Source organism: Syngnathus scovelli, chromosome 12 (assembly GCF_024217435.2).
Source record: "Syngnathus scovelli strain Florida chromosome 12, RoL_Ssco_1.2, whole genome shotgun sequence".
NCBI lineage: Eukaryota > Metazoa > Chordata > Actinopteri > Syngnathiformes > Syngnathidae > Syngnathus > Syngnathus scovelli.
The window spans coordinates 12,155,001-12,167,820 of NC_090858.1; the positions used below are offsets into that span (position 1 = coordinate 12,155,001).

Here is a 12,820-nt window from a genome sequence, read left to right on the forward strand (position 1 = left end):
TTTTTGCGGTGGCAGAGCGCAGGTTTTCAAAAAGGTTTTTCTCTTCCAACATCCTCAAAATGTACGAGAAAACTCTTTGCGGAATTGCGGATGCTTGTCTTTTGTGAGGCCAGACGCGGTGGCAGAGGAAGTTTTGCTTGCTGCATCCTGAGGGCGGCGCTCTTTTTCTTTTTCACATGCTCCACCGTTCCTCCCGTCTCTTCTCGTGACATTTTCTTTCTTTGCCTCAGTGTCGCCGACGCGCTGGTGCCAATGAGCCATGAAATGCTCGCCGGCAAATGTGCCAGCGTGCGTGTTTATGACGGTGTGCAGCTGGATTCGCAAGAGCGCTTAAGGTCCCCATCAGCCAATGTATTTGGAGATGAAAGTACCCATCTCATTCTCTAACCCTTACCCTACTCGTACTTGCAGTTGTAGGCGCATTGATTTGGGATGGAAAAGGAGCTCTAATTTTGTCTATTGGATGCGGAGGCGCTGGAATTAATGCCGTAATCCCGTCCGGTTTTACGGTTCAATTTCTGGCACACACGCATGCACATCCCCCGAGGATGCGGGGTTGTGACCGACCGGGGGTGGGGTAGAGGCGGATGAGGGGCAGATAATGCTGGCCAAGGTTGACTCAGTCCCCACTGCCTGACGCTCCCATCACGTTCGGTCTTTGACGCAAATGTCGCGCAGCAACGTTTTTATTCTCGTTACAAAGTCTTCCGCTCTGTGGATGATTTTGCTCTTTTGGCTTGCAAATGTATTTCGCTAGTTTTCAGACTTTGGAGTCGGGCAGCTCACTGCATGGAAACGGAAACGAGTTGCGGCCTTTGACGAGCTCGATGAAACGTGTTAGTTTGAAGTCAACTCCACACGCGGGTAATTGGGTACAAAACATTAGCACTCCTTCATCCCGAGGCCCGCTTTTGTTTTCTGGCAGCGACGGACAAGCCCAGCCAGCGCTAAGCGCTAACACGGCGCATCAAAGCGCACAACAAAAAAAGCCGAACGAGTTCTTAGACAAAGTTGAGACATCCGACGCACATGAGCGTTTAGAGTCGGCCTTGGATCAGAAATGTTCCGGAAACGCCATTGGAATGGATTACGAAATCTAACTGGATTGCAGCAAACGTTGCTCATTAAACCACATCAATGACTCATTTGAGGATCCGCTCATTTCTTGTATGAATGAAGTACTTGAAAATACAGTAGTTGCTTTCCTATCACATCTTTGTGTACATGAATTGTAGTGTCTTCTGAAAAGTGCTGATCTTGCAGGAACAAGGATTGCCTTGTCTTTTATCTCTCTTATCTCCATTTAAAAAGAAGTCCATTTCAACTGGAATAAAACATTTCATGTGCTGCTCTTCTTTAAGCCAATCCACTTGTGGTCCAAACAAAACAATCCATAAAGTTGATGGCGGCCCGAGAGGGTTTTAATTGCGGCGAGCGGCTAATGCAAGCTAGCAGGAGGGAATCATGCAAATGGCTTGCTTGTCTTTTTAATTGAAGGATATCTTTGTGGTGCCTGTTTAATAGAATAATGTCACGTAAGTCCTTCCTTAATGTTGCTCCACCCCATGTAATCGTGCCTCATAAATCGGGACTTAATGCAATTATGGCGACTCGTGCAATCATCGGGGGTGGGGAGGATTTTGCAGCGGTAATGGACGCAGGACGGCGACAAATTTTGGTCTTAGTCTTCTGTCTGTCACGTCCGAGCAAGTGAACGCTGAATTCCCACAGCGGTCGTTGGCGCAGAGCAAACTTTAGTACTCACTGAAAACAACGTTAAAATGGCTGTGGGAAATAGTTTCATTTTTTAATAATAATAATTTGCTCTCATTTTTCAGGTGCGTGCATGTGAGAGGTATGAATCAGGTGTGTCATAAGTAGTAGTTTTTGTGTGTGTGTGTGTGTGTGTGTGTGTGTGTGTGTGTGTGTGTGTGTGTGTGTGTGTGTGTGTGTGTGATTAGTGTGTGTGTGGGAGTATGTAACACTAGAGTGTGTGGATATATGTATGAGATATGTAGTCACGCAGATAGTGTGTGTGTGCGTGCGTGTGTGCGTGCGCACGCGTGCGTGAGTGTGTTTGTGATAATGCAGATATTGTGCGTGTGTATGCGTAAACGTGCATTCATTCAGACGCTCACATTGTCGATCAATAGTTGCGATTAAAGGGGTCATCTGGCACGGAGACGCCGTCATTCACACATGCACTCAAATGAAAAGCTCCAATGTAATCAATATTGATTACACATTTCACCTTAGTTATGATGTTCATCCACAAGCCTCGGCCACTTTGTACTCCAACACACTCAGCAGATGGTGCACACGCTCATGCAACAGGACATGGTTGCGACATGTTTGTGTGCAAAATATGTCACCATGGTAATGCATTTGTCCAAAATTAACTTGTGACAGCCCGAACGTCGTAAATGGTGATGAATATTTATTGAGGAAGCCATTCTTCACGGACAGCATTTGTGTGTGTATTACCAACAATCTGACAGCATTTCACCACGGACTCACGTGTGCGTGTGTGTGTGCATGTGTATGTGTGTGTGTGTGTGTGCGCACGGGTGTGTGAATGCGTGTGCGCGTGCGTGTGCGTGTGTGTGTGTGTGTGTGTGTGTGTATGCAGGAGGAGGGCACCTCCAGTCTCTACTGCGAGCTGTGCGACAAACAATACGTGCGACACCAGCAGTTTGACAACCACATCAACTCCTACGACCATCACCACAAGCAGGTGAGTGAGCGGGTGAGTGGGTGGGTGGGCCGCCTCCCGCCTTGGCTTTTTGCTTTCCGCCTCCATCCCTTGGTGTCTTTTGTTCCATACCGGAGACAGAAGGAGCTCACTGCTCACTGAAGTTTGGTATGTTGCACAACACATGTATGCGTTTAAATGCAGCACTTAACACACAATGAAATGGACCTTTGTCAACACATACCGTAATTTCCGGTGTATAAGCCGCACAGTTGTATAAGCCGCACCAGCTAAAATTGGGGGATATTTTAGTTTTTTTCTTACATAAGCCGCACCGGACTATAAGCCGCACGCGCACACGAGTTATTAACAAAGAAATACTGGACACAGAAAGCTTTTTTAAAGTTTTAATAACATACCTTAACATTTCTTTCCAAACACTGCCTGTGACGCAGCAGTAATACCGCAGCAACACGGAAGTAACACAGGACTAATAGGGTTTGATTAAATAAAACATACCGGTAAAAATCACTGAGACGCAGCGGTAACGCAGCAGCAACACGGTAGCACAGCACTAACAGGGCTGGTTAAAGTAAAAGTAAAAAAAACCAGCCTCATCGTCTTCATCTTCCTTCTGTGCACTGAAACCGTCGAAGTCTCCCTCCTCAATTTCCGATTGGAATAGCGTTAGATATCCTTCGCCACACACTTTCTCAGTATCTCTTTCGTCGTCGTTTTTATCCATTTCTTCTAGCATTTTCCATGATGAGGGTCTGTTCATGCTAATCTTATTCATGCACGAAGCGCTAAATTACATTAAACGAGCGAGCGAGATGTATAGCTCCAGAGTAGACGGGACCACGAAATAAAGAAAAGGGTGCCGCAACACAATGTCATCAACATCGACTGCCTTTAGCTTAAACGCGGCATCATATGCATTTCTTTAGTCCCCCATAATGACGGTTTGTGTATAAAAGCTTCCTTTCAGTAATGTCCGTCTTGATCGCGTTCTGCGTGATGCGCGAAATGTTCTAAACACAAACTAGCACGTCTTCTTCGGCGCATTATCTCTTCTTCGCCTGTCTCGCTCTTGCTTCCTGCGAGAGCGCTCCCTTGAGGCCGGAGGCCATAAAAATCCATAAGTACGCCGCGCCGCCATTTAAGCCTCAGGGTTCAAAGTAACCTTCTGAATAAAATGCATTAAAAGTTCACATTCATTACAACTTGTTTTTGGTGAGCAAAATGTCAGAAGAATTGAATTTAAATGCTGATTGATTGGGTTTTAATACAATGCAGATGGTCCAAACAGCGCCACTGCTTTGTGTAATCTCTGAGTCACATGGCAGAGTAAGAGAAAGGGTTTAGAGCACAGGTGTCAAACTCAAGGCCCGGGTGCCAGATACGGCCCGCCACATCATTCTATGTGGCCCACAAAGACAAATTGTGCATCAAATTCGTGTGTCATTACTAGAATTGCAAATTGTCTTCACTTTCAATATCTTTTTTTAAAAATATTTGACCAGTTTTTACTCGTCTGATTTGAAAACGAGTTATTTGTCAGTTTGTTTTGTAGCTTTTACTGTATATAATAGTGTTAAGAGTAAAAGTGATCAAGTCATCACAAAAATCACGAAAAAATTCTTATATAAGCCGCACCTGACTATAAGCCGCAGGGTTCAAAATTTTGGAAAAAAGTCGCGGCTAATACAATGCAGATGGTCCAAACAGCGCCACTGCTTTGTGTAATCTCTGAGTCACATGGCAGAGTAAGAGAAAGGGTTTAGAGCACAGGTGTCAAACTCAAGGCCCGGGTGCCAGATACGGCCCGCCACATCATTCTATGTGGCCCACAAAGACAAATTGTGCATCAAATTCGTGTGTCATTACTAGAATTGCAAATTGTCTTCACTTTCAATATCTTTTTTTAAAAATATTTGACCAGTTTTTACTCGTCTGATTTGAAAACGAGTTATTTGTCAGTTTGTTTTGTAGCTTTTACTGTATATAATAGTGTTAAGAGTAAAAGTGATCAAGTCATCACAAAAATCACGAAAAAATTCTTATATAAGCCGCACCTGACTATAAGCCGCAGGGTTCAAAATTTTGGAAAAAAGTCGCGGCTTATACACCGGAAATTACGGTAGAACCGCTGGATTTATCACAGTTTAGATATGGATTAAAATAAAATAAAACACCACTGCAAAACTTCTGCCTTTGCTTAGTATTTTTTCAAATGGCCTGCATAAAATAAATTAGACATCATTTGAAATATTATGCCAAACATCTTGGGCTGTCTGGAATAAAATGCATCAAATAAATAAAACAAAAAAATCTATGTTCTTGTACAAGTTCCTTTTAAGAATGAAGTTCTAACCTCAAATCAGACATGTTCAGTGAACTGAGGGGGAAAAAAAGCTTTTGCTTCGAATATGTGTTGCGTGTCGATGAGAGAAAACTTTGGGACAAATAACATTAATATGATCTGTGGAGACACACGCACACATCACTGACCTTCTCCAAGTCCATCCATCCATTATCTGTACCACTTCTCGGGGGTCGCGGGCGTGCTGGAGCCTATCCCAGCTGTCATAGGGCATTAGGCGGGGGACACCCTGAATTGGGTGCCAGCCAATCGCAAAAAAATTATGCAGGCACAGGGAGAACATGCAAACTCCACACAGGGAGGTCTGGAGGTGGAATTGAACCCACACCCTCCAAACTGTGAGGCGGACGTGCTAACCAGTGGGCAATGTGCCACCTCTTCTCCAAGTCAAGCACTTCAAAGTTGGCTTGTGCGTGTATTTTATTTTTTATTTTTTTCTCTGATGCTCCTTATGAGGCAATATGATCTAGTGTTCCTTGTTGTTGTTGCGAGCGTGTGTCACTATCTTGGCGCTGCAGACCGCTCAGTGCCGGAATTAAGCTGGACTCCTCTAAAGCTGACACTTGCGCACACACTCACACTTTCACAGGGAGGATAAAGGCTTTGCCGTTTACAAACTACTGCGTGCACACACACGATTAGATACACACTTATTATTTTTGTGTGTTCCACCCGCTACACACCCCACACACATACTAAAAGAGATCATGAATGAGATCATGGCTGCCATGCGTAATGATGATGATGATGTCATCAAATTAATACAAGCGATGCAATTTCAGCGCCTGAAGGAGCTGAAGCATCGCGAGTTCTACCGGGCGTTGGCCTGCAGGAGGCAGAGGAGGCGCAGGGAGGAGCGCTCGCTGAGAAAGACTCTACGGCAGCAGCAGCAGCATGGTCGTCACCGTCATGAGTACAAAGCAGAAGAGCACTGGTGAGCGCTTCACAAGAGTTTCAACTTCAACATTTTGTTGACGTGCGCACGTAATGAATACACTGTACAACTTACAAGCCGGACTAAACTTGTACGGTTGTAACCACGTACGCGGCCAGTGCTTGCATTAATAGACTTTCAAAATACATCGGTACATCACATATGTACATAAAAACCTTGCCAATGGATTTCACTTAAGAGTTAAGTTATGCATACATTTAATGTTTTTTTTAACATGATATAAATATGATCCGAGCGGCCGTGAAGGCCCCCCCCCCCGGAGCTGCGAGTTGCAAGCGGAGCACGCCCACGCAACAAGAACTCCAGCCTCTCCCAGAAAGTGGGCCCTCGGGACCACATCAACCCCTTTCAATCCATGCATGAAGGCAAGAATTTCAAAGGGGCTCTGCGCAACAATACGGCGCAGCCTCGACACTTCATGTGCTGGGAAAAAAGCACATTGTCACAAAGACTATCACATCCGTATCCATAGACTGTAGCCGCAAACATTCGTACGAATCATTTGCAGTTGCAAGCCAAACATGCAATTGATCCCAATCACAAACATACACAAAGATGCAATTAGAGCAATCAACCTCCTGGCAACAATTTGGTGTTTTCGCTGATTTCGCTCACTTGCATTTTTTTGGCAACATGGGATGACAAAGCCAAACAAGTGCAGGAAAGACATGCAAACTGTACACAATCCCAGACTCACACCCGATCTGGTCAGATGTGCATGCCGCTAGAGTGCCATGCTGCATTGTCAAAGTGGCGTTCAATCCCAAAAAAGAGAAAGTTGCATTTTGGCACGTCCGCCGTAGAGCCGATCGGGCGTAACCACATTGATTTGAGGCTTTTGCGCTCCTCCTCTGCCTTCCCGTTAGCGCTCCGGGTTGCGGCCCCATGTTCCGCTCCACCACTGTGGCGGTGGAACCGGCGAGTGCTATGGAGAAGTGGAGCGACAGCCACGTCCACAACGGCGACGACGCCCTGGCGAGTGGTAAGCAAGTGCTCCTCAACCACTTGGCTCACGTCCATGCTTGTCGGAGGCCGTTGCTTCATTAGCGGGCCATCACTGATCAAACACTCGTCAGTTCACCACACTCACGCTTGTCCTCCAGAAAGTCTCAATTGTACAAAATCCAAAACATTGTTTTCCACTGGAAATCGTGTCAACCCAATTCCGGGTCACCCAAAATATTAAGACAAACACAAAAGCCTTCACCGCGTCAAGGCAATCATAAATATGGCTTGCTTCGGCAACACTTAGGGCGACATTGGCCTTAATAGCCGGTTCAAAAGTCAATTCTTCAAAATAAAAGCATGCCAGTGCAGTGTGGCAGTTAAATAACTGTGTGGAAAAGTGTATAATAGTGTATGCTTTTATTTTGAAAGGCTGACCCATATGTTGACACATGTTGCCGAGCAGCCCGGGAGGGTTAATGCTTTTTTTTTTATTGCTTTTATGGGAAAACAGCAGATGTATAAAAACTGAGACAAACTATAGAAGAGATACATCGTTGGAAATTGAATCACAAGAAAACGTTTCCCACTCCTGCACTGAATTAATATTATTCAAATTGTGTACCTCATAAAGTGACACCGAGGTTGTTTTGTTCACATTTGAGGCAAAATTCTTTGACTCATTTGTGTTTCAAAAAAGACCTCACCAGTACACAAATGCGCTAAAATGTTCACCTCACAAACTTTGTTGGAAAGAAATGCATTGAGGAACGTAGCATGTAGAACGTAGGGGGCGGTTGGAATGAGGACAGAAAGAAGGAGGTGTAGGAAGAAGTCGGCCGTAAACGCTGCAGTCGGCAAACCAATGCTGGAGGCGCAAAACAGAGCGACACAAACGGATGAAAAGAAAAACACGTTGAAGTAAGCCTGACATTCATCAGCATGCTTATTTCTTCTTCCCAAGCACGTCCCACGCTCACAAATCAGGTTGTGATGCGCAATGAGCCACAAACGTGAAGCCTCGCAGTAACATTGCTGAATCCTTGCCCAGTAGCTCCTCTTCACATTCATTGCACCTTTTCTGACATGTAAGCTCTCTTTGTTTTTCTTCTCTACAGCTCCTCAAAGCTCACTGCTCCTTCCCGTGGACGCCACACTGAGAAGCAGACTCCTGAGCGACACGCGGTGGCCGTACCAGCGAGGGAACGCTCACGCCATTACGCCTGGCAACATCACGAGCACAAACGGCCACACGAGCCGAGGCGGTGCCTTTAACAAGCTCCCTTGGGCCCCCGGTTTCTTAAGCGACACCATTAGAGCCAATAACATCCCCGCTGACAGTGAAAACAAAGGTTACGTCGCCAGCAGGGGGCGCCCGGTTTGCTTCTCACTGCCTAAAAGGAGCTGCCTTCTTCTGCACCAGTCGGCCGCTGTCTTCATCCAAGCTGGGCGGAACTCGCGAGACGGCATCGAGACGACGCAACAAGTGGACAACAAAGTTGCTCGAAAGCAGATCTCGACGACACGGTTGACCGGCGAGCTGGATGACAAGACGAAAGCCACACTGTCTTTATGCAACCACCGCCATCGGAACAGACGCCAAGTGCATGTGGGAGGTGGGAGAGGAGCCCAAAACACTGCTGGCAGTAGGACTGAAGATGGGACAAGAGCCCAAGATGGAGGTGCAAGTGGGCTTAGAGCCCAAATTTGTGGTGGGGAGTGTGAAACCGAAGCTGTCCAAGTCAATGATGGTGAAGCTACTGGAGCCCAAGTAACTGGCCAACGCGCCACAGGAGACCGAGTCAATGTAGGAGGTGGGATAAGAGCTCAGACCAGCGGTCCAAGTACAATTGGAGGAACTGGGACAAGAGCTGAAGATGGGGCTGCAAGTAGAACTGGTAGTGATGGTGGGCCAGGAGCTGGTGCGAGAGGCCAGGGCTGTAGTCAAACTCTGGCTACAACTGAAGCCAGCCAAAATAGGACTGGAGTTCAACTAATAAGTGTCATGGGAGCCCAAAACAGTGAAGGGGGTACAACCAGTGCTAAGAAGACTGGTTGGAGTGGAACTGAAGCTGCAGTTACTCATGGACTTGGGACTGGAGCCATCCTAAATGGCGGTGGACTCAAGACTGGAGCCCAAGTTGCTTATCAACGTGGGACAGTGGTCCAAATCATTCCAAGATGCAGCAATGCACCCCAAGAGCAAGATGGATCCCAAGTCATCGTTGCTCGTGATACTGGAGCTGAAGACCCAGGTGACAATCACATTGAGACGGGAGCCCGAGACGGCGGTGCACGTAGAGCTGGAACCACCCAAGACTGTGGCGATGGTTGGATTGGAATCCTAAAAACTGGTCAGAGTGGCACTGGAACCCAATCGGCCCATGGAAGTGGGATTGCAGCTGAAGATCACGTGACAAGAGCACTGCCGCCACTTTTGGAGTCTCAAAGTCCTGCCTTTGAAACCTCTGACAAAACGTATTTTGTTGGAAAGCTACATAGTTCCACTCTGGCTGAGCCCCAGCAAGCAGCACTAGAGAACCAAGCCAAAGACCCGAGTCTGAAACAATCGCCGAGATCTCCTCCGGGTCGGCCCAAGGAACCCTTCTGTCCCGTCCTGAGTCGCCAGGGCAGCCGCGTCCTGCTGTGGCCCTCGGAGATGGTCCGCTACACCAAGACATCGCCCTCGCTCTCCTATAGTGTCAACCCGCTGCTGTACGACTTCCGAGCGCACGCGGGCGGCAACGGGGAAGCGGGGCGCCCGTCAGTGATCAAACATGCCGGCCGCCGACAGAAGCCGGAAAGCGGCGGGGGAGGAGGCCAGGCTGAGTCAGATCAAAGTCCAGATGAGAATGGAGGAGGACAGGCGGGAAATCCCCTGCAAATGGTGCGCCAAGGCAAAGGTGGATTGAGGAGGAGGAGGAAGAAGAGGGGAGGGCTGAGGAAGAGGGGGAGAAGGAAAAGAAGAGAGGAGATGAAAAGGAAAGAGCAAAGCAAGAGGAAGATAATGATTGGTCTCCATGAGATGGCGAGAGATGACAGCGGAACAGAGAAGAGCCAGAAAAAGCGGCTATTAAGTCATCCAGCGGTGCGGCGGACGCTCGAAGGCCCAGCAAAAAGTCCGAGGGGGAGGCGGGAGCAGTGGCTCACCGAGAACCACGTGCTATTATGTTCTCTTTCCGCAAATAGGTGTAATCGGAAGCGGGTGAACGCGGCTGGCGCTGGCCCACATCGGTGCCAGCAATCCTCCTCCGGGTGGGGTCCCGCGCTCACAAAGCTCCTCTGCGGTGGTGCAGCATGTAACGCCGCGATTAGCCCCGCTATTCAGACGCCACGCTGTCCTGCAATTACGGCCCACCCCGCCGGCATGGACACGGGGCCGGAGCACAAACATGGAGACGGAGACGAGCGAGGGCCGCAAGATAAGGGCCGCGGGAATCCGAGGGAAATAAAAGCTCAGGAGGCGAGAGTGTGTGCGGCGACGATTAGCAGCGTCTTGTCCCCCCGCCGAGACGCAGCGGGTCGGCGCCAAATCCATCTCGCGCCGTCTTCAGACGCCCAAGCGGCGTGCGATGCAGCGATTAGCCCCATCCCCCTTTCCTTTGGCGGCCCAGCGTGCGCTCACCAACAAACGGCCGCACCAAGTATTTGCACCTTTGAGGCACAAAAGACGGAGAGGCAGCCGAGCGTTCCGTCAGCTTGCGCAAACGCGACACTCGCCGGCAAAGATCTTGCACAGGAAATGAGAGGCGGCGACAAGAGGAAGTGCACAGAGTGTCCGCAAACCTGCGCTGGGAAGAAACACAAAGGAGAACCAAACCAAACCAAAAGAGTCATAGGCTTTGGTTTGGGAACAACTTTGGACTCAACAAGTGAAGCAAGCAGTAAGGAGATGAATCCAAGCCACTTCTCCCCTGACAGGACAGCTCACGTATATCAGGATGCTAACGCCAACGGCGTCCAGTCTGTCGACGACAAAGTTGTGGACACGCCTCCCGAGGACGCCGCTCATGATGACGTCATCAAACGCCAACTCAGCAGCCAGGAGACAAATCCGAGGCACTTGTCACCGGAGAGGCTTCGGGTTCGAGTGTGTCAGGAGAGCCAATCCTTTAGTTCTACCTGTGTTGCACCTTATGGGTACCATCTGTGTCGCGACTCCGTCAATGCTCAAGTCATTGACGCCCCCCTTTCAGAGCCCAAAGCAGCTCCAAGCAAGGATGGCCAGCGTGGTGAGGACAAGGCGAAGGACGAGCATGGCGGCAGTAGGTGTCGGGAAGTCTGGATGGCGGATCCCGTCCCCCCAGATAAGAGTCCACGTTTCCCCCTTGGGCTACCGCCGGGGTGCCTCCGCCTCCAAGCTCCTGTCTTCTTACCGCCGTCAGCTTCCTCCTTCTCCTTCCATCGCACCGTCATCCAGCACCACGTCTCCCTCCTGCCCCCGCCACTGCCGCTCCCTTCTTACCTGCTGCCGGCTTTGGCCCCCCAGCCACTAGGGCTGAATCCGCCGCCTCCGCCTTCTTTCTTGGCCTCGCCCGCCATCCATCTCCTGGATGCACCGTATCCCCTGGTGACGGATTTTCACCCCATGCTGAGTCAACATCACCCGGCCCTCCTGGCGCCCCCCCACCCAGCAGCCTTGCCCTTGCAGCTGTTGTTCTAGTTGCCATTTTCAAAGACTTTCAAGTCATTGGCTATGCTCATTCACTCCGTGGCACAAATAATGAATACAGTCAAACTCGGAGTAGAGAATGAGTGAACGATTGTTAACATTTCCAAACGAGCCTAAGCTGTGCAAGCAGCTATGTAGCGCGACACCCAGCTGTGGTCCTTTCCCACCCCCACTTTACATTTCAAACTGGCCACTCGATTGCAAGAAAATAAAATTCTATCATCTTCATTTCACAAGGGATGTTCAAAAATATTGGGACTCCCAAGCGAGGAAAAGATTTCGACTATCACTTGTGGAGGAAAAAAAAATTCTGCCTGGATGTATTTTTGTAGACCACCTCGCTTGAATGAGACTCACTTTTTAGACTTTGTGCTGATGCTACTTGTGATTATGACTTAGAATTCAAACTACTTCAAAGGAAACCAGTTTGGAGCAAATAGTAAAGCTGTTATTGATGCGATTGTCTTAGAAAAAGATACATGGAAATAAAAAATGAATAATAAAGCAGTAGACTTCTGGTCTTGTTTTGACCTTTGCACACAGTAACAAATAAAGGAGAAAAATCACTTTTGTTATTTTGAATTTCTCATCATTTGTAAGTAAAATGGGCGGGCGGGCGTCTGTCAGTGACGGACTGAGAGCGTCCTCGGCACACTGACGGGCGAAAATCTGTTTGACCTTTCGATCATTCCGCAAGATGGCAACGCATTGGTGGCGGATCGACGGAGCATCGCATCAGTTTGACGGGTGGGATGCCCACCTCTGCTTGAAAGTAGCCTTTAAAACTAGGGTTGGTGTTTTGAATGGCTTCAAAGTAAGGTTTCAATCTCAACTTTCAAACTACGGCTGGCCCCCACTCCTAGCTTTTACCTCACCTTATGTCTCCATGCCCACCCATGTCTTTCGTGTGTGTGGGTGTGCGTGTGTGGGTGTGTGTGTGTGTGTGTGTGTGTGCGTGCGTGCGTGCGTGTGTGTACAGGCGTGTTTGTGCGTGTGCACGGCCAATCAATGCTCACCAACAATTTTGCCGGAGTGACCTTTTAAAGGTGCAAGAAAGCATCGCCGTGACATTCAAGCCAGAATGCTAGAAATATGCCTCCCGGCATGAAAATAAAATTTCTTATTTATTTGCTTGTTTTGGGATTCATTCCCACGAAAAGGTGACATTTGTCC

At 48.4% G+C, this 12,820-nt stretch overlaps 1 protein-coding gene across 2 annotated transcripts in view; it reads left to right on the plus strand.

Annotated features, from left to right (window-relative positions):
• The window catches only part of LOC125978089 (uncharacterized), a 27,509-nt gene extending 15,358 nt beyond the window's left edge, over nucleotides 1-12,151 (plus strand). For both annotated transcript variants that reach the window (XM_049735113.2, XM_049735112.2), the window contains exons 3-6: nucleotides 2,630-2,734; nucleotides 5,858-6,009; nucleotides 6,897-7,012; nucleotides 8,094-12,151. In XM_049735113.2, the coding sequence (XP_049591070.1) occupies nucleotides 2,630-2,734; nucleotides 5,858-6,009; nucleotides 6,897-7,012; nucleotides 8,094-11,638 (3,918 nt within the window). In that variant the 3' untranslated portion in view covers nucleotides 11,639-12,151. The remainder of the gene's footprint in view (nucleotides 1-2,629; nucleotides 2,735-5,857; nucleotides 6,010-6,896; nucleotides 7,013-8,093) is intronic.
• Nucleotides 12,152-12,820: the final 669 nt, after the last annotated feature.